Below are 18975 nucleotides of genomic sequence, written 5' to 3' on the forward strand. Positions count from 1 at the left end.
TTGACAACCAAAGAAGTATTTACAGCGGCTCATTCCCTACTCGCCGCGGTGCGAGCGAGACATTTTTGATCAACTGTGGCTGTAGTATGTAAACATTCAGATCGCGAGTCCCGAACATGCCGCGCGTTTGAAGCCGGCTCCGTGTTTTCAAATTCAAGACTAGTGCCGGAAGTTTACTCAAAAATGAATAATTCTACCGAACCAACGCTAGCCAAGGAGGCGGTTTTGCAGGAGAGTTCAAAAATACCGGAAGGAACGCCCACAGTGCAAGGATACGACTGGAATCAGGGTCGCAATTACGAAGCCTTGTTCGGGACTTACTTGCACTCCGGATTTCAAGCTACCAACCTGGGGAAGGCGATTGAAGAGGTGCAAAAAATGGTACGTTTTTCATTTTTACAGAACAAGTGTTACAAATAACATTACATTGTTACAAATAATATTATATTTATTAAAATAGAAATATGAGCGCAGTTTTATGACCTATTTTAGCGTTAAAATTTGCTGTTTGTCATGTTTTGCGGGAGACCTTTCAACATTTGCCACAGTTTATTGGCCAGTAGGGAGGATCAAGCCGCGTGCCAGATATAGGGGGGCGACACAAGTTTTCATATCCCAAACAAAAAGTCGGCATTTCCACTGAAGTGAAGGCAGCATCCATTTCAATATTACGTAAATCTAGAATCGACATTTTTACCCCCCCTCTTCTACCCTTCGTAATGCTTTTTTGTATGAAAATCCAAAATGTTTTGTATGAGCTGTTATGCTCGGCCATACTCCCCCCCCCTCGCCCTACAGCGTTACGTAATTTGTGAACGACGGCAAAGGGGTCTCATTCAAGGGGTCATTCAAATATGATGTCCATCGTTTAAGGAGGGGGGGGGGGGGGGGGTTAAGAATGTGACATTCCAGGGGAGCTAGAATCCTGAAAAATTATGGATGTCCGGCCCTAATGTCGTTTTCGTTTTTGCGGCGGTACTATTAGGCCGGAACAAATCTCATTTTCTTCTTTTGTCACTTTACTCGTTGACTCGTCAAGGGGGGGGATAAAAAACAACAAATGTTTTTGATGAAAAAATACCCAAACAATTAGGCGAAATCATCAAACTCATCGGATTTGTTAAGAAATTTTCTCAACAATTCTATAGAATTATAATTTCACCTAATTTTTTTAAATTTTTTGAATAATTTATTTTTGTCCCCCCCCCTCAAAAAGTGGAATTCTGACCAATATTTTCCGAGGGGGGGGGGGAACGTAAGAGAAAATCGACATTTGTGTCAGCCTAAAGTGGTTTGCTGAACATGATCTTGGAAAGGAACAGCCGCACTTGAGGAAACGCCGCAATGTTATTTCCCATAATAATGAAGTAAAATCTGAGCAAAAACGTGGCTGTTCCTTTCCACAAGGATTTGCCGCGTGTACCTTTGGGCAAATGCGCTAATATTGTCGTCGCGGTTGAAACCCGAAGGGTACGGCCAAAGTGGACGCGTCACGCGACGCGACGCGGAAATTTGCACGCAGAGGAATAACAATCAATAATAAGGAGCTGTCAAATTGTATGGGAAAACCGCGTCACGTCGCGTGACGCGTCCACTCTGGCCGTACCCGAAGTTTCCTCACACGCGACAATCGAGTCTTCTCCAAATCCATAAGCAGGCTTGATAATCCTCCTCGAAATCAAAAGAGTTTGGCAACATGCTCTAGAGCAGTGTTTTCCATTTGCCTCGTCGCGAGGGAGCGAACGAACCCCAAACAGAGAGGCAATAAAAACTGAGCGAGGAAGAGGGGAACGAAAAAAGAGCCGATGATTATTTCGGGTTTAAATGAGTGCGATTTTCGCCTCGAGAGCTTTTTGAGTGTGAGTGGACGTGAGAAACACAACAAACAATTATGAGTCTGGACGAGCTCCTCGCTGCGCGGCCAGCTCGCGCTCGGTGCTGTTGAGGATTTGCGTTGTGATTTCTGAGTTTTACTTTCATTCCTCAGAAAATCGCTAAAATCGCTTCCCATTTTCTCGCGAGGGAGTTACTGTCAAGCCTGTCCATAAGTAAAACCTAACGTCGGACGTAGTACGCTGGGCAGCGGATCTGGCCCTCTATCCAGCGCACTTTATCCGACGCACGGTTTGAGATAAAAATCGATTTTTGCGTGTCATAAATTCCGATTTTCACGAACAATACAACGGTGCAGCACTTTTGTACCGAAAATGTTCGTTTTTGATTTTTGTGCTACACCGGTGTAGCACTCTTTCTACAATATATTGTGGATTCACCGGCTACTTGTATTCCACCGGTCAATTAAGTAGCCATTCCAAAGTAGTAAAATTCGAGAGTGTAGGGGTTCATTCAAATATTACGTAACGCAAAATATGTCAATGGACTACCCGCTTTGCGCGCAGCCACAGTTGATCAGCAGGAGTAAATCAATTTAAATTTGTACACGCTAACCCTCAGTTACCCAGATTGGTGTCAAAGCGACTCAGACTGAGCAAAACTGCAGTTACTCTAAACTGAGTAAAGGCACCTTTACTCAAATCTGGGTTACCGATGTTGGTGGCAAAATCTGGGTAAACGATACCCAGCTCCTCCGGGGCCTTGATTTTGTTAATTTATTTTCAATTTAGATTTTAAATAAAAAGCTCTTAATTTCCATGTGCTGTTCACTTACCTGATGCTGGAAAACAGTTCCCCGGAATAATTCCACTGTTTTCCCGTCATTTATCGGCATATTTTTCGCGAAAACATTCATAGTTTTCAGCGTTCTCCTGACCGCTGCCATATTCTCAAGCTGAAAAGTGACAAAGTGCCGATTACCCAGATCTTTACCCAAATTCAACGAATCTGGGTTTTCGGGTTACCCGGATTATGACAACTACTAACAACATGAAAATCCGGGTCGAATCGACCCAGTCGATGGGTAGTTTCAGGTTAGCGTGTATGGCGAAATGCATCTAAACTTGAATTACTTGAAATACAAAGCTTTTCCCGAAAAAATATTTGGTAGGCTTAATAGTGGTCATCATTGTGCACAACCACTACCAAATATTTTTGACGTAAACTACGTCTATGGGGAAGGTACGGTACTGTACCACGGCACCGGGTGTAAAATGAAAATCTAAATTTTGCGACCGTCACGAAATTATGAAAGATTTTGCACGCTAATAACTCAGCCATTTATTGACCGATTTTTAAAATTTTGCCATCAAACAATCGCAAAACCACAGACAAACAGACGTAACACTTCGAACATTTTACGGTTCACATCATAGTCACGGCAACATGTTCGCCCAATGCTAAAAGGACTGAGTTAGGCCGACCATTAACTAGATGGCGGTAGTGGGCAAACGTCAAACTCGAGCAAAAACGATGCGAGCGCCATGGATGGCCAGTTGGCGAACTATCAAATTTTTATATAGACCGTTTAATTGATGTACTATGGGAATCATCAGAGTGTTACGTCTGTTTGTCTGTGGCAAAACTATGTCCCTTTCATGTCAAATAGAGAAAACTATTGATTTTCAACAGCAAACTATTGAAAATTGCGGAAAAGTGAACCTATGTTTTAATTTTATTCAGCCAATCACGAGCGAGCACATTTTTTGGGTTTTCTCGCTTGGTATATAAGTTATTGTCTTCTTCTCATCTTCCATCATTCTTCCGCGACACCTCGAGGGGAACGCATCGGAGGACTGCTAGCCAGTTTCTCCGCTTGCTTTTCCCTTCAGTATGCTTTGGCTAGCCGAGCGTGGTGGTCGTCGGCTGTTGCCACTTGCTTCACCAGTCGTCGTCGCGTCGCCGTTCGCGGTACCAGTGGGGCCGCCAACCAGACCGGATTCATTCTGGCTTCATCGGGCGTCCGGGCAGCGCAAGCCAACATTGGAATTAACACAATTATGGAACGCGCTTGCAGTAATACTGCAAGCAAATTAAAACAGCCCTTGAAAGGGCTACGAAAATGTCCCACGGGAGTGAATCGAATAATTTTCTCAGGAGGAAAGCCTCCTTCAGGATGTTCTGCCTAGGCATGCGCGGTGGTCATCGGCTGATGCTAGTTGTCATGGCAACGCTGTGCGCGGTACCAGTGGGGCCGCCAACCTGTTCACACCGGATCAGCTCTGCGAAAATTTTCTTCATTCTGGCTTCATCGGGCGTCCGGGCAGCACAAGCCAACATCGGAATCAACAAAATTATAGAACGCGCTTGCAGAAATACTGCAAGTAAATTAAAACAGCCCTTGTAAGAGCTTCGAAAATGTCCCACGGGAGTGAACCGAATAATTTTCTCATGAGGAAAGCCAATCACTGTGAGCGCTGTGTGAAAATTGAACTGCGCTTTGTCGTAACATTGAGATATTCAATTCAAATGTGTGAAAACTGCGCTAGTTGATTGGCAATTGGAAAACATTTTCTTCAACTCAGATGATGAAGAAATTTTCATTTTGATGAAATGTATTACTCAGTGTTGCCATATTTCAATGTGTGCAAATCTTCGCAAAATTCTTAAATGTTCTTTACAATTTTGCCGAAAGATTTATAGATTTATAGAAATCATTTGTTAAACATCATAATTGTGCTGATCGATTTGCAAAAGTTCAATGAGATAATTATTATTAGAAAGCATTTTGTGTGCACTGTGCGAAAATCTGTATTTTTTTTTTTTTTTTCCTTCTAAACCATAGGGGGATAATCTGCTCAACAGACACCCTAACAGAAGGTTAGGGTAGTGTAGGTCTGACAGGCCGTCTTCTACAACAAAAGTAAAATCCAGGACTACTCTCTCCTCGTACCCACTAAACCATTCCTATGGTCGCCAAACCCTACGTCTCTCCGGAACCACCAAGAAGGTATTGCTTCAGAGAGGGGCTAGTGCACATCGCACCCACAAGGTTAGCTGCGTAGCCTGCAGCAACGAACATCGATGACTCGCTTTGGAGAGTCCATCACGGTAGCATGCTGGCGCTTAGCCAGTTTCCCGAGTGGTCCTCGCCACTCCCTTTGTCCTCGGAAGGCGGGCAGAGTCAACCCCGCCCGCGCCCTACTGCTGAGCGGACATCAAGAACTGATGCCCACATGCAACCCGATCTGACCTGCCCGCAAAGGAAGGGTATCACTACCCTTCAGGCCCTATCAGATGCATCCGTAGGTTGCTGACGGCAGGGTCTCCACCTGCCCCGACCCTTGCCGGGGACCCCTTTCCAACCGCGGGCTTGGATCCAACCCAGTAGACCGACGCCACGACAGCACCGCTACCGGGACTTCCTCTCCGCGGCCACTTAATCGTTGTAAGGGTCGATCTCGACCGCAGGGCACCGGTATGACCTACGAAGCCGACTCCGAACCCCTGGACCACCTCTTGTACTGCATCTGGACTAGCCATTCTCCGAGTCCACGCGCCACCTCCTCTGTAGCTCCCAGACGATGTGGGTAATAGCCGTTGAAACGGCGTTCCAGCCAAACTCATCCCTACACATCCTCTGGACCAAGTTGTCCGGAGTTGTGTCCTCCCCGCATGTGGCAAGCATGCGGTCACGCATTGTGCGAAAACGCGGGCACACGAACAAAACGTGTTCCGCCGTTTCCTCTAAACCATTGCACACTGGGCATTCGGGAGAATCCGCATGCCCGAAACGGTGTAGATACTGTCGGAAACAACCATGACCTGTAAGGACCTGTGTCAGGTGGAATGAAACTTCCCCATGGCGCCTATTAATCCAACTATCTACCCTCGGTATCAACCTATAGGTCCACCTTCCTTTGGTGGAACTGTCCCACGCGCGCTGCCATTTGACCATAGAGGCCATCCTGACAGTCCTGCGTATGCCTCTTGTGCCGCGCATTTCGAAGCACTCCATGTCCTCACTGATAAGAATGCTGATAGGCACCATACCAGTAATGACGCAGAGAGCGTCGTGTGACACGGTACGGTATGCGCTCGCAACCCTCAGGCACATAAGCCTGTAAGTACTTTCCAGCTTCCGTCGGTAGCATTTAGTACTTAGCGCGGTGCCCCACGCCGGGCCGCCATACCTAAGTATGGATGTAGCAACACTAGCCAGAAGCTTGCGCTTACTGGCGTACACCGCAGAGCTATTGGACATCATCCGGGACAGTGCCGCAATAGCTGTGGAGGCTCTTTTACAGGCATAATCGACGTGGCTACCGAAGGTAAGCTTATCGTCGATCATCACGCCCAAGTGTTTGACGGAGCGCTTTGACAGGATAGTACAGTCTCCTACACAGATCTCCGTCTGCTGCTCCGACTTCAGGTTGTTAACAACCGTCACCTCTGTCTTGTGGTGAGCCAGCTCCAGTTTCCTGGACCGCATCCACGCCTCCACAACCTTGATCGAGTGGTTGGTAGTCAACTTTACCTCCTCGATCGTTTCACCGTAGACTTCGAGCGTAATGTCGTCGGCAAATCCGACAATCACCACTCCCACTGGATACTGGAAAATCTGTATGGCATCACTAATTTACACCCCTCTTTCATCGAACCAATCACGTGCGAGAGGGGAATTTGAACCTCTTTGCCGTCCAGCCGTCTAGTATATAAGTTATTGTCTTCTTCTCATCTTCCATCATTCTTTCGTGACACCTCGAGGAGAACGCATCGGAGTACAGCTAGCTAGTTTCTCCGTTTGCTTTTCCCTTCAGTATGCTTTGGCAAGCCAAGCGCGATGGTTGTCGATGCCCAGTACGGAGGGTTAGCCTAACATTAGCCTAATGTGAGACTAACTGGCCAGCATGTTAGGCTAACTTTTTGTCTCACTTTTGCCTAATGTTAGTCTAAAATTAGACAGATATGACACACTTTTGTTAGACATGTTGCAAATTCGAAACATGTTTGTTAGTCTAACATTAGACTAACGTTAGACATGTTTTAGTATGGGCTGTTAGACGAATGTTAGGCATAGACTTTATGCTGCTTGTTTTCATTCCAGCTGTCATCCGAGCAAGAAGTGTGATTGTAGTAGTGAACTTTTATCGGCGTTCACTACTACAACCGTACTATTGCCTCGAATCAGGCCCCTGGCATCAATGAAATATATCGTAGCCAACATCTAACTGCATTATACTCATATTCGTGTAAATGTAAACGAGCGTGTAATCAACAAACGCAGCTTTTGTTTGATGTTGTGAGTCACACACGAAATCACATTCACAATGCGTGTTTGTTGGGTTGCTTTATTGAACTAATCGCATGCTCCTCTTACCGTACATTAACATTAAAGCGAGTTTGAAGTGTTCTGTGATCATAACAGGTGGAAAAAATGATTCCAAAAACTGATCAACAAACCAAAATAAACGTTAAACAAAAAATTGTTGTTGTTTTCGCATTTGACAGTGGGCGCTATTTATTAGCGCCCAGGACATCCTGTCTACCATGATTCCAATGCATTGATATAGGCCGTGTCAGGGGCCTGCCTCGAATGAAAGCTGGACGAAACATATGTATTTGATAAAAAACTCGGAGCCCGTTTTAATTTTAATTTTAATTAATTTTAATTTTAATTTTAATTTTAATTTTAATTTTAATTTTAATTTTAATTTTAATTTTAATTTTAATTTTAATTTTAATTTTAATTTTAATTTTAATTTTAATTTTAATTTTAATTTTAATTTTAATTTTAATTTTAATTTTAATTTTAATTTTAATTTTAATTTTAATTTTAATTTTAATTTTAATTTTAATTTTAATTTTAATTTTAATTTTAATTTTAATTTTAATTTTAATTTTAATTTTAATTTTAATTTTAATTTTAATATTAATTTTAATTTTAATTTTAATTTTAATTTTAATTTTAATTTTAATTTTAATTTTAATTTTAATTTTAATTTTAATTTTAATTTTAATTTTAATTTTAATTTTAAGTTTAAGTTTAATTTTAATTTTAATTTTAATTTTAAGTTTTATTTTAATTTTAATTTTAATTTTAATTTTAATTTTAAGTTTAATTTTAAGTTTAATTTTAATTTTAATTTTAATTTCAATTTCAATTTCAATTTCAATTTAAATTTTAATTTTAATTTTAATTTTAATTTTAATTTTAATTTTAATTTTATTTTTAATTTTAATTTTAATTTTAATTTTAATTTTAATTTTAATTTTAATTTTAATTTTAATTTTAATTTTAATTTTAATTTTAATTTTAATTTTAATTTAATTTAATTAAAAATTAATTAAATTTTAATTGAAATTTAATTAAAATTTAATTGAAATTTAATTAAAATTTAATTAAAATATAATTTAAATTTAATTAAAATTTTGGTAAAATTTAATTAAAATTTAATTAAAATTTAATTAAAATTTGATTAAAATTTAATTAAAATTTAATTAAAATTTGATCAAAATTTAATTAAAATTTAATTAAAATTTAATTAATATTTAATTAAAATTTAATTAAAATTTAATTAAAATTTAATTAAAATTTAATTAAAATTTAATTAAAATTTAATTAAAATTTAATTGAAATTAAATGAAAAATAAATCATATTAAAAATAAAATGACTCACCGACACGATGGAGCCAAACTTAAAGGAATCGGTCACTGTTTTGGAGATAACTGGTTCCGGCGACGGTACGACGCGAACGAAACGGACTTCGTGGCCAGGAGCAGCGACGATTAACTGACGGTTTGGACAACGCAACGACGGAAGTAATTCCTACGGGTTTAACTATTTGAGACGAGCAATTTTTTCTTTTTCTCGACCGACGAACGCGATTTTTAAGCTGCCGCAACTAACAAAGTGTTTTTCCACTGCCATTTGCTCAACTGTCAATGATGCGCGAAAAAATCGAACATTCAGCATAAATTCGGGGTTATGATTTATGCTCTCCAAAAATTTTCGATGAGCAACATAACTAACAAATGCCTAACATTGTCGAACGCCTAACTTCCTCCGTGCTGGGTGGTTGCGCTTTTGTGTGTTCCCTTCGTATGGTCGTCGTGCGCGGCGCTACTGAAGCCCCCACCAGCCGGTTCAAACTGATGCACGGCAAAACTGATACGACACGGTAGCCTTGCTGCCCGACGACGTTTTGCACAGCATCGTCAGGCAAAGCTAACGCTGCCGATCTGGATTTGGTTGTCATAATTACCGAATTTCACCTCATGTACGCAATAATTGAACAATTATTGTTCAGCATATAGATTCAAACAGCCCTTCTAAGGGCTTTGAAAATGTTTTCCACAAGAGAGAACCGAATAATTTTCCAAGAAAGACGTCGGGACACAAACTTCTACGCATCTTTCATCATTCATTCACACCTCGAGGAAGACGCATCGGAAGACTGCTAGCCAGTTTCTCCGTTTGCTTCTCCCTTCAGTATGCTTTGGCTAGCCGGGCGCGGTGGTCGTCGGTTGTTGCTAGTCGTCTTTGCATCGTTGTGCGCGGTACCAGTGGGGCTGCTAACCAGTTCACACCGGATCAGATCTCTGGTGCGGCAGGAGCGAAAACTTTCTTCATTCTGGCTTCAAAGGGCGTCCGGGCAGCTTTGCAGAAGCCAACAAAATTACACCGCTGAATAGCGCTTGCAGTAAAACAGTCCTTGTAAGGGCTACGAAAATGTCCCACGGGGGTGAAAGAATAATTTTCTAAGGACGAAAGCCCGGGACACAAGTGTCAATCACTATGAGCGCTGTGTGAAAATTGAATAGCGCTCCGTCGCAACCATGACATATTCAATACAAATTTGTTTAAACTGTGCTAGTTGATTGGCAATTTCGAAAACATTTTCTTCTCACATGACGAAGAAAATTTCACTTTGATGAATGTATTACTCAGTGTTGCCATATTTCAATGTGTGCAAGTCGTCGCAAAATTCGTAAATCTCTACAATTTTGCCTAAAAATTTGCATGATTTATCGAAATTATGCAAATGTTCAATCGAAAGCATTTGGTGTGCGTTGTGAAAGTGTCGAAACCACCGAGAATTTAAAAGCAACTGCATCAGAGGCGCGGCGCGGAAATTTAACCATGTTTTGTCGCATAGGAGCGCAATTTTCTGTAAAATTGATTCGAACAGTTCTTTAAAGGGCCAACAATTTTCTGAAAGATGGTACGGTGAGTTTTCCGAGAAAGTTTCTACCGCCAAGAATTTGAAACCAACTACATCAAAAGCATTCTGTGGAAATCAAACCGCATCTTGTCGGAGAAAAGGCAACATTTCTCTAGTGCGAAAATTGCACTATTGCATTCCTTTTCATCATAACAAGTGTTTGAAAATTGACACCATCAAACCAATTATTCTTACAAAGCCTATCATTGTCGCTGTTCTGACATTTGCTGGCAGAACAACGTAATTATTGATGACAAATGTAATATTTTTAACAAATTCTTGTTCAAACAGCCCTATTGAGAGCAGTTTTAGGAAAGAGTAAACGGTAGATTTTCTAACAAAGTGACGCTGGTCACATAAGTGTCAAAACCGCCGAATTTCTCCTAAACTAAATGCAACAGCTTGTCTTATCATCTGGTCGTGTCACCGAATCTGACGAGTACGCTTTCTTCTTGTGTGTACACAGTATATAGCTATAAAGGAATTTCTTCAAACTTTATTTATAACAACATTTCCAACACAAATCCCCAGAATCCACCAAAATCTTGTAGAATTTACATTGTTAAAATTAACGGTTTTCAAAACCATTAGTCACTACAAATTCTATTATTGATCCAAAGAAATTGCTTAGTAGTCCTTTGTCGTTCATAACAAACTGCTTTACGTAGTTTACGTCATGCGGTTGTGTCTTGTACACACCCCTCTGATTTTTCGAATAATGTGTTCCACTTCGATAAATTTGCCTTTAGATGCTATTCGCCATACAATATTTTTGCGATTTACTTTTAGCGATTTTTCGCGCATAGAAGCTAGCGCCACATTGGTAGATGCGGAGAGTAGGAAAACAGCCGATGTAGGTAATTCATTGGGTTCTTTAGGGGTATCCGGATTATTTCATAATCGGATTCTCCACCCAAAAATTAGTCGAAATCCAAAATTTCATAATTTTTGGAGCCCGGGAACTATTTTTAAAATGCATTTAAAGTTTGTATGAAGAATTTTTTTTGTTTAGGTCGAACTGTCACTTTATCGATTGAACTGTCATTCTATCCACGAAAATTAAAACTGTTTTGTCAATTAAACCATCAAAACAAAGGTATTGGAATCCAATAAAATCATGTTATACTCAGAAAAATGAGCTCTTTCGATTAGGCCAGGAATATTTGAATGATCCCTAGCAGGTTCGCACCGTTTCCACCAATCATCATTTACAAAGTTGTTAATATTTTGGTTTTTATTCTCGTACACCAACGCAACTACTGCCCCGAAGATGTTTGATTATTCAGTGAAAAGTGCGTAGCACGAAGCGGTGTAGCCATGGGTGTAGCACTGCAGCACCGCCGCAAAAACGAAAACAACATAAGAGTTTTATCGGTTTGTTGTTTTTTTTCTCGGCCTTTTGATTCGACTTGAGAAATCTAGAGCCGGTATCTCCAACTTCTGCGGAATTTCCCATTACAATTTTCCAAATGTTTTGAAAATATTCATCTATCTTTTTATTGATAATTCCTCTACATTTACCATTGTTCCAGATTGATTGCCGAAACATACCTCTGCCCGATGACAAACAGGATAACTATGAAGAGGACGAATTCATCAAACGAAAATCCAATTGTACCGTATTTCTCGGTTACACTTCCAATATGGTGTCGTGTGGCGTGCGGGAAACGATACGGTTTTTAGTTCAACATAAAATGGTTGACTGTATTGTGACAACTGCTGGCGGTGTCGAAGAAGACCTGATAAAATGCCTCGCTCCTACATACCTCGGATCATTCGAACTGAATGGAAAGCGTCTTCGAGAGCAGGGTATCAATCGAATCGGCAATCTGCTGGTACCGAACGATAACTACTGTAAGTTTGAAAACTGGGTTATCCCAATATTGGACGAAATGTTGGAAGAACAACGATCTTCGGGAATACTCTGGACACCGTCCAAGGTTATACAAAGGCTTGGAGAAAAGATCAACGATGAGAGTTCAGTTTATTACTGGGCCGCCAAGAATAAAATACCGGTGTTTAGTCCAGCGCTTACCGATGGCAGTCTTGGTGACATGATGTATTTCCATTCGTTCCGCAATCCTGGACTAGTGTTGGACATCATTTCTGATCTTAGACGGTTGAACACCATGGCTGTTAAGGCAGTCAACTCAGGCGTTATCATAGTGGGGGGCGGTGTGATAAAGCATCATATATGTAATGCTAATTTGATGAGAAATGGTGCTGATTTTTCGGTTTTCATAAATACTGCTTCGGAATTCGATGGGAGCGATAGTGGTGCCAGGCCGGATGAAGCGGTGTCTTGGGGTAAGATAAAAAAGGATGCAACACCAGTCAAAGTTTACGCGGAAGCCAGCTTAGTGTTTCCCATACTTGTTGGGGAAACGTTTGTAAAATGTCATTTTATAAAGAAATAAAAACAGGTAAAATCTGAGAAAAGATCATTTGTTTTACTTGTTTACCCACTTAACACACATCGTAATTTTCAGAATATATCCGCATCAATTTCGTTCTTTTTCTGTATGTGGGATTATGCATGCCTAAATCCACCAGGGTGGGATGACGTCACGTTTTCGATTCCCGCATCTTGTACTAATGTTTAGGGAACCCAAATGCATTGTCAATGGGAGAACCCATTTGATGTTGGCTGCAAACAATCTTATTGGGTGGGAATAGGGATGTCATATACGTGCCTAAATCAGACAAATCAGCTTGGGCAAGATTCAAATATTACGTCTATCATTTTACGGGTTTTCCAGACCCTCCTCCTCCCCCCTCTGACCGCAATTTTCCTACCCAATACACGTACAGTCACACTATTCTAGACTAACGAGTCTGGAATAAAAAAGAGGAGAAACGTCAAAATTGGAACAGCCGATTTGCTGTCATCCCCATAGTTCCAATCGAGCAGGAGACCTGTCAAAACGACCAGGATTCGCCACTTTGGTATACTCGAGACACTTTATTCTAGACGAGATTCTAGACCCCTTCCCCAAATGTTGGACGTAATTTTTGAACGTTCTCTTGACTGGATGCAAAATGGATGATAGCGTCTGATGGGAAACCCAACTGTTCCGTAACCTAGACCGTGATATCACCTTAATTATGAATATGATGCATTCAAATTGTGCAAAAGTGATCGGACAGCGACCTTGTGAACGAAAACATGTTACGCTTCGTATACGTAACATTCAGCATACTAAGTCTTGTAGTTGCGTATCAAAATTTGAGCTCCATCCATCAAAGCAAACCATAATTACAGAATCTCAAAATGGTTCATTTCGTATGAAAATCGGCGTTTGTCCGATCAATTATGAACAACTAACAATGTATGTATTAAAAGAAAACCCGATTTTCGCTTGTAAAAATTGCGGTTTTCAGCAAAGCGAGCAAACAAAAAAATGTCGGGTTCGGATCGGATTTTTTAAACAGTTCGTGTTCGGGTACGGATTCGGATAAACTAGTTACATTCGGTCATCACAGTTGAGCAGGTACCGCTGCGTTTTGCTGCGGCGCCATCTCTTTTTGACAATCATCCTCAGTTGTAAACAAACCTTCGTCGCGAGCGGACTGTCGTACGGGAGCGCGTAACAAAAAATAACTGTTTTTCAATTTCAATTTAAAAGTTCGTGTGAAAATCACATTCATTCTTCAAAAAGTGCAGAATAGGTAAGTTTTTATTAATATTCCATCATTTTGTCGCTAACTTTCAACCCGTGGCTCCATGAATCGAATCCATTTCCATGATAATGACTAGCAAAATATGACAGATTCCACACCTATTCCATTCCATCAGAATGTTTTCAAAAATGCAATGTAATCGAAGCATAGTCTCTTTAGTAGCATTTAACTGAACAAACAGGAAACTTTAGTAAATGCATGTACCTAAATCTATTAGTACGGTAGCTGTATGATTGCAGCAAACGAAAAAAAAAAGAGAAAACCCATTGCACCATATCATCCACGTATGCACAAGCAATCTTCAAGAGCCTAATGTTTTGTCATTCCCTCTTCTCCATGGCCGTTCTGTTCGATGATGAGGAGGCTGGCTGCTTCAGCAGCGGCATCTCATGTTTGGATAAAAACCTGTTTTCTCGGTTTGTTTTCAACATCTCTATGTGTCCACCTAATTCATTTGATTTGTGTACCCTATCAGGGATAGATACATGCGTCAATCCGAATTCTGGATGCGCATCGATCTGGTATTAATTTATGCAAAACTTTTAGTAGGGTTTTCCCTCGCAGCATTCAGGATTGAGAATTCTCAGCAATTCTTGTTCTTGACATTACATCACCATTGAAACAGAGCCTGTTTTTTGAGCTCAGCTTAGTTTGGGGTCAATTCCACAGTTCCCAAGTCATAAACTTTTCATTCGTATGTTCATATCTTTTTATACGTGATTTAAAGGCACGGAAATTGACTAATGATGTACTAAAATTAGCTGTTTATTGAACAAAGCTTAATAGTGGACGAAATATTTTCAAACTTTTCTTGAGAAGATACTATTACTGGAAGATTAACAAATGAATTCTTGTTTGAATAATATGTTCACTACAAAAAATATTAAAAATCTGCTAATTTACCATATTTTGCACAAACATATAATTTGCAAATGCTTTCCACTATTAAAAGCACATTAATTGAATGAAAACCGCCCTGCATATGTAGTTTAGTAGGGCCTTAAGGCCTTAGGGCTTTATCATAGAGAACAGTACGCCGCGGTTGCTAATCTAAGTCTTGACGTATAGTGGCATTGTTGTTTACGTTTTAGACGATTTGGATTTGTGAGATAATTTCGTCGGCTTTCAAGGGTTAATTTAATTAATTTAGGTTCATCATCAAATTGAACTTTATAGGTACTACATAGTATGTTTAAATTCGAAATGCGTGCTTCACCCAGTAGAAAAGTGCACTTGCTGATGGGATTCTGGGGTCAACCTGAATTATAGATGAGATTCAAAGATTACCCTGGCTGAAACTTCGGGAGGCATTCCGCTGCGGTTCTCGAGTGACTTCATAAGAATTGCAGTTAAAACAATGCTAAGATCAGATCCTGTCAAGATTGCGCTTCGGTCTACGGTAGAAGGTATTCTGCTGGGATTCCTATGAAAATGATGTGAAAAATCACATGCACAAATTGTTGATGGAGTTGCACCATTGCTATAGTAGATTTAGCTACTATCTAAAATAACCCCACACCTGGGGTCTCCAGTTAGCCTAGTGGTTAAGGCCACGGATCGCCAATCCGGACACGGCGGGTTCGATTCCCAATCCGGTCGGGAAAATTTTCTCGACTCCCTAGCATAGTGTATCATTATACTTGCCTCACAATATACAAATTCATGCAATGGCAGGCAAAGCAAGCCCTTCAATTTCTAGCTGTGGAAGTGCTCAAAGATCACTAAGTTGAAGCAAGGTAGGCCAAGTCCCAGTGCGGACGTGAAGAAGAAGATCTCCACACACCCAAGTCCTTGCAAGCATTCATAAATCTTATCAACTTACAAAGCGTCCAGAACTGAAACCGGTTCCAATAGATGATGATAGGATGATGAAAATATCGAATAAAGAAATATGATAATACAACAATATAATGCTCAAATAATTTATCGGAAAGATCTTACCAAGATTAGCAGCGAAATTCACTTAATACATTAGCGATGCATGCACAGCAAGAGTCAACACAATCATTAAATTGCTTCAGTAACTCCGTATAAAGTTATTTTATGAGTTTTTCATAAAATTCGCATGATTCCTGGGGGATTCCAGGAACTCCAGGAGGTATCCCGGAAGAACTTCTCGGAGTTATCCCAGTGTGAGTTTCTTAAGCAATCCTGATTAATTCTCTGGGAAAATCTTGAGTTATTCCGGACTAACAATCAAGTATTTCTTTAAAAGCCCCACCGGAATGTATTCCACTTCATGTCGGGTAAAAATGATCCTAAGGCACAAGGAGGGTTATGGCAACAATCACACCCTTAAACTTTTCCTAATGCATCACGTTGGAAACAGTTCCATGACGTAGTATTATACGGTTTGGGCAAAAAACACTAATGCACAAGGAGGGTTATCCTGTGTTGAATTAGGAGGAAAACCATTAGTAAGCAACTTATTCAGGTCATCGACTAAAATGTAGGCCACATTTCTAGTTCTCAAATCTATTCAAGCTCTACTTTTTCTCTTCTTTCTTGTAGTACCCTCTAAGGACTAGAAATGTGCGCTTGCGTGTCGATTATCGGCAAGGAAAACTCGCCGCTCTATATTGCAACGGCCAGCGCGGACAAGGAAATCGAACTTCAGTATCAGGTTCACGCATCGCTCGATGTGATCGAGGAGAAATGCTCCACCGGCCAGAAGCAAAGTGCCGATGGGCGGGAGCTCTATCTGGGCTTGCTGAACTCGACGGAGATTTACAAAATCTACGGATACGTTACCAATACCAAAGTGAAGTTTGTGATCGTTATCGATTCGAGCAATACTTCTTTCCGGGAGAACGAAGTGCGGAGTATGTTTAGGAATTTACACTCGCTCTATACAGATGCCGTGTGCAATCCGTTCTACATTCCCGGTGAACCGCTGACATCGAAAACGTTCGATAGAAATGTTAGAAATATCATCAATACAAATTAAATAAAGAATAAAGTATAGAACAGGATATTGAATAGCTGTTTAGTTTTGTCTTTATTTGTAATGCCTAGTTTGAATGCAGTTCGTGGTCACACGGGGTAGCAGCAAAGGGGTGTAAGCAAGAATTTTCCAGGAATATTGCTTGGGATTCTTCAAGGAATGCCTGCTGACATCCATAAAAAAAAAGACACTACACCGTCTTCAGCCATAGGCTGCACAGACTGAACATTACATACACAAGACAACGGACAACACACATAACACCCAGTGGCCCAATGGCGAATTTTCCGTTTGACGAAAAGTTTTCCCCGACTGGAGCGGGAATCGAACCCGCACTCCGAGGCTTACGAAACGCCTAGACGACTGACGCCGCTAACCGCACGGCCACGAAGCCCACAGAAATTCCTGTGAGAACTCTTCCAGGATTTCCTGGATTTTTTTCTGAGATTCTTTTGTGAACTTCTCTTCGTATTTCTTGGACTTTCTTCAGACATTCCTACTGATATTCCTCCTGCATTACTTGCTAGGATTAGTCCAGAAATTTATCCAGATACTATCCGAGCATTTTCAAGAAATTTTTCTAAAAGTTTCAAGTGGGATTTCTCAAGGAATTCTTCTAGGAATGCTACCAGGATTTTCTCCGTTGATTCTTTCTGGAATTTCTCCGGAGGTTTCTCCCAAATATTCCTCTAAGAATTCCTCCAGGATTTATCCAGGAGTTCTTCTGGAGATTTTATCCAGTGATTTCTTCATGAATTCTTGCTGGGATTCTTCCAGAAATGTGTGCTCGAACTTCTTCTAGGATTTCTACAGATAATTTCCCAAGATAGTTTTTCCACTACTTTTGCTAGGGATTTTTACATATACAGTAAGGACCCGATTTTGTCAGCCCCTTTTTGCGACGAACTTTTTGCTCTCATTATCTTACTGTCACATTTTAAGCAATTTGTGAATATTTATCATCTAACTACAGCTGAGATGCAGAACATAAAGGAATAAAAAGCTTGAAAAACTGTTTAAGTTTTTGATGAGAGCAAAAAATGTGTTCCGAAAAGGGGCTGACAAAATCGGGCCAGTTATGTATTTCTCTAGGGTGAATTTCTTCAGCAATTCCTCTCGGGATTCCTACTGTAACTTCTTTAGGGACAAATCTGAGATTTTTTTTTTTGTGGATTTCTCCGAGGATTCCTCTAGGCATTTGTTCTAGGAATTCTTTTAGGAATTGTGCTGGCTATCGTAACCAGTGAACTTTTCTATTATTGGCGTTAAAAAAAACAAAAACACTTACACCCCTGGGCTTGAATTATATTTTCCAGGAAGCTTTGATTTCAGGCATGTAGTCGATGTGCTTTGCAGAAATGATTGGAATAGCTGAATGTAAAATCAATGGCAAACAATTCTGTAAAAATCAGATCATCAAGTCATCTGATATTGTTATTCTGATCATGATGCTGCATAGTATATCGAACATTTGTCGAAGTCATTTATATGCCGGGAAAATATAATTCCAAGTTGGTGAAAATATTACAAACTGAGGGAGGGTAATAGGCCCAGTCAGACCCCTGAATGGGCAATGTGGGTTAGTGTATGGGAATGCCATTGAAGGTTTGTAATATTCTCCGAGGCTTTCGAAATCCAACAGGGCGCGTCCCCGGGTTGCGGATAGGGGGAAAAGGGAGATTTTTCGCATTTGTACTGTAATCAGCCAATGTGATATTATCTCCTATGGTGTTGTAGTGCGAATGAATGATCTCATTCTATGGGAATTCGAACCTTGTATGTAATGTATTGTTTATTAACTTCAATTTTCTAAGCTTGACAAGGTTTTGAAGACAAACACGTGATGAGAGAAAGAGAATTGCCTAATAGGAAAGTCACATCAGCATAGCTTTTACATATGCAAATGCTATCCATGGGGTCATGTCTAGCATTTAATATGTATGGCAATGACTGGTTCTTACCTAGCAGGGGTACTACAAGACCACGCGGTTTCCACAACTGAAGGGACATTTTTTTCCGGGGTGACTGACGAGTCGGAGAGGGTAGAAGTTTCAGTTTGTTATAATTGACAAAATAAACAATCGGGCGCTTTTTCTTTCTTTGACTTGCTTGGTATTTTGTGGATTATTGTTTTTTTGGTTTTGGAAGGTATGCGATTTACTATTGAGCCTTAAAATTATTTTGCATCTGAATAGCATTGATATTGTCAAGTCTGTACCAACACCCTAATCCCACACCAAAATACCCTTTTCCTATCCCATGGCGTTTATGTGGTCAGCAAAGACTATTCA

General features: G+C 40.3%; 2 protein-coding genes across 2 annotated transcripts; both read left to right on the top strand.

Moving 5' to 3' along the window:
* The first annotated feature begins 80 nt into the window (after window positions 1-80).
* Window positions 81-12515, top strand: LOC109404272 (probable deoxyhypusine synthase). The gene is made up of 2 exons (XM_019677107.3): window positions 81-381; window positions 11592-12515. The coding sequence occupies exons 1-2, from the start codon at window positions 184-186 to the stop codon at window positions 12474-12476; spliced, it is 1083 nt and encodes a 360-aa protein (XP_019532652.3). The 5' UTR covers window positions 81-183; the 3' UTR covers window positions 12477-12515.
* Window positions 12516-16086: 3571 nt separating this feature from the next.
* Window positions 16087-16712, top strand: LOC109404269 (trafficking protein particle complex subunit 2-like protein). The gene has a single exon (XM_029879825.2). It carries the CDS (start codon window positions 16271-16273, stop codon window positions 16685-16687), a length of 417 nt encoding a protein of 138 aa, XP_029735685.1. The 5' UTR covers window positions 16087-16270; the 3' UTR covers window positions 16688-16712.
* The last annotated feature ends 2263 nt before the right edge of the window (window positions 16713-18975 follow it).

This window comes from Aedes albopictus, chromosome 2 (genome assembly GCF_035046485.1).
Source record: "Aedes albopictus strain Foshan chromosome 2, AalbF5, whole genome shotgun sequence".
Taxonomy (NCBI): domain Eukaryota; kingdom Metazoa; phylum Arthropoda; class Insecta; order Diptera; family Culicidae; genus Aedes; species Aedes albopictus.

Bases quoted from the DNA above. Each gene is read 5' to 3' on its own strand.
- LOC109404272 (XM_019677107.3), top strand. From the start codon at position 184: ATGAATAATTCTACCGAACCAACGCTAGCCAAGGAGGCGGTTTTGCAG. The intron at 382-11,591 runs GTACGTTTTTCA...CCATTGTTCCAG, and splicing joins TTGAAGAGGTGCAAAAAATG to ATTGATTGCCGAAACATACC.
- LOC109404269 (XM_029879825.2), top strand. From the start codon at position 16,271: ATGTGCGCTTGCGTGTCGATTATCGGCAAGGAAAACTCGCCGCTCTAT.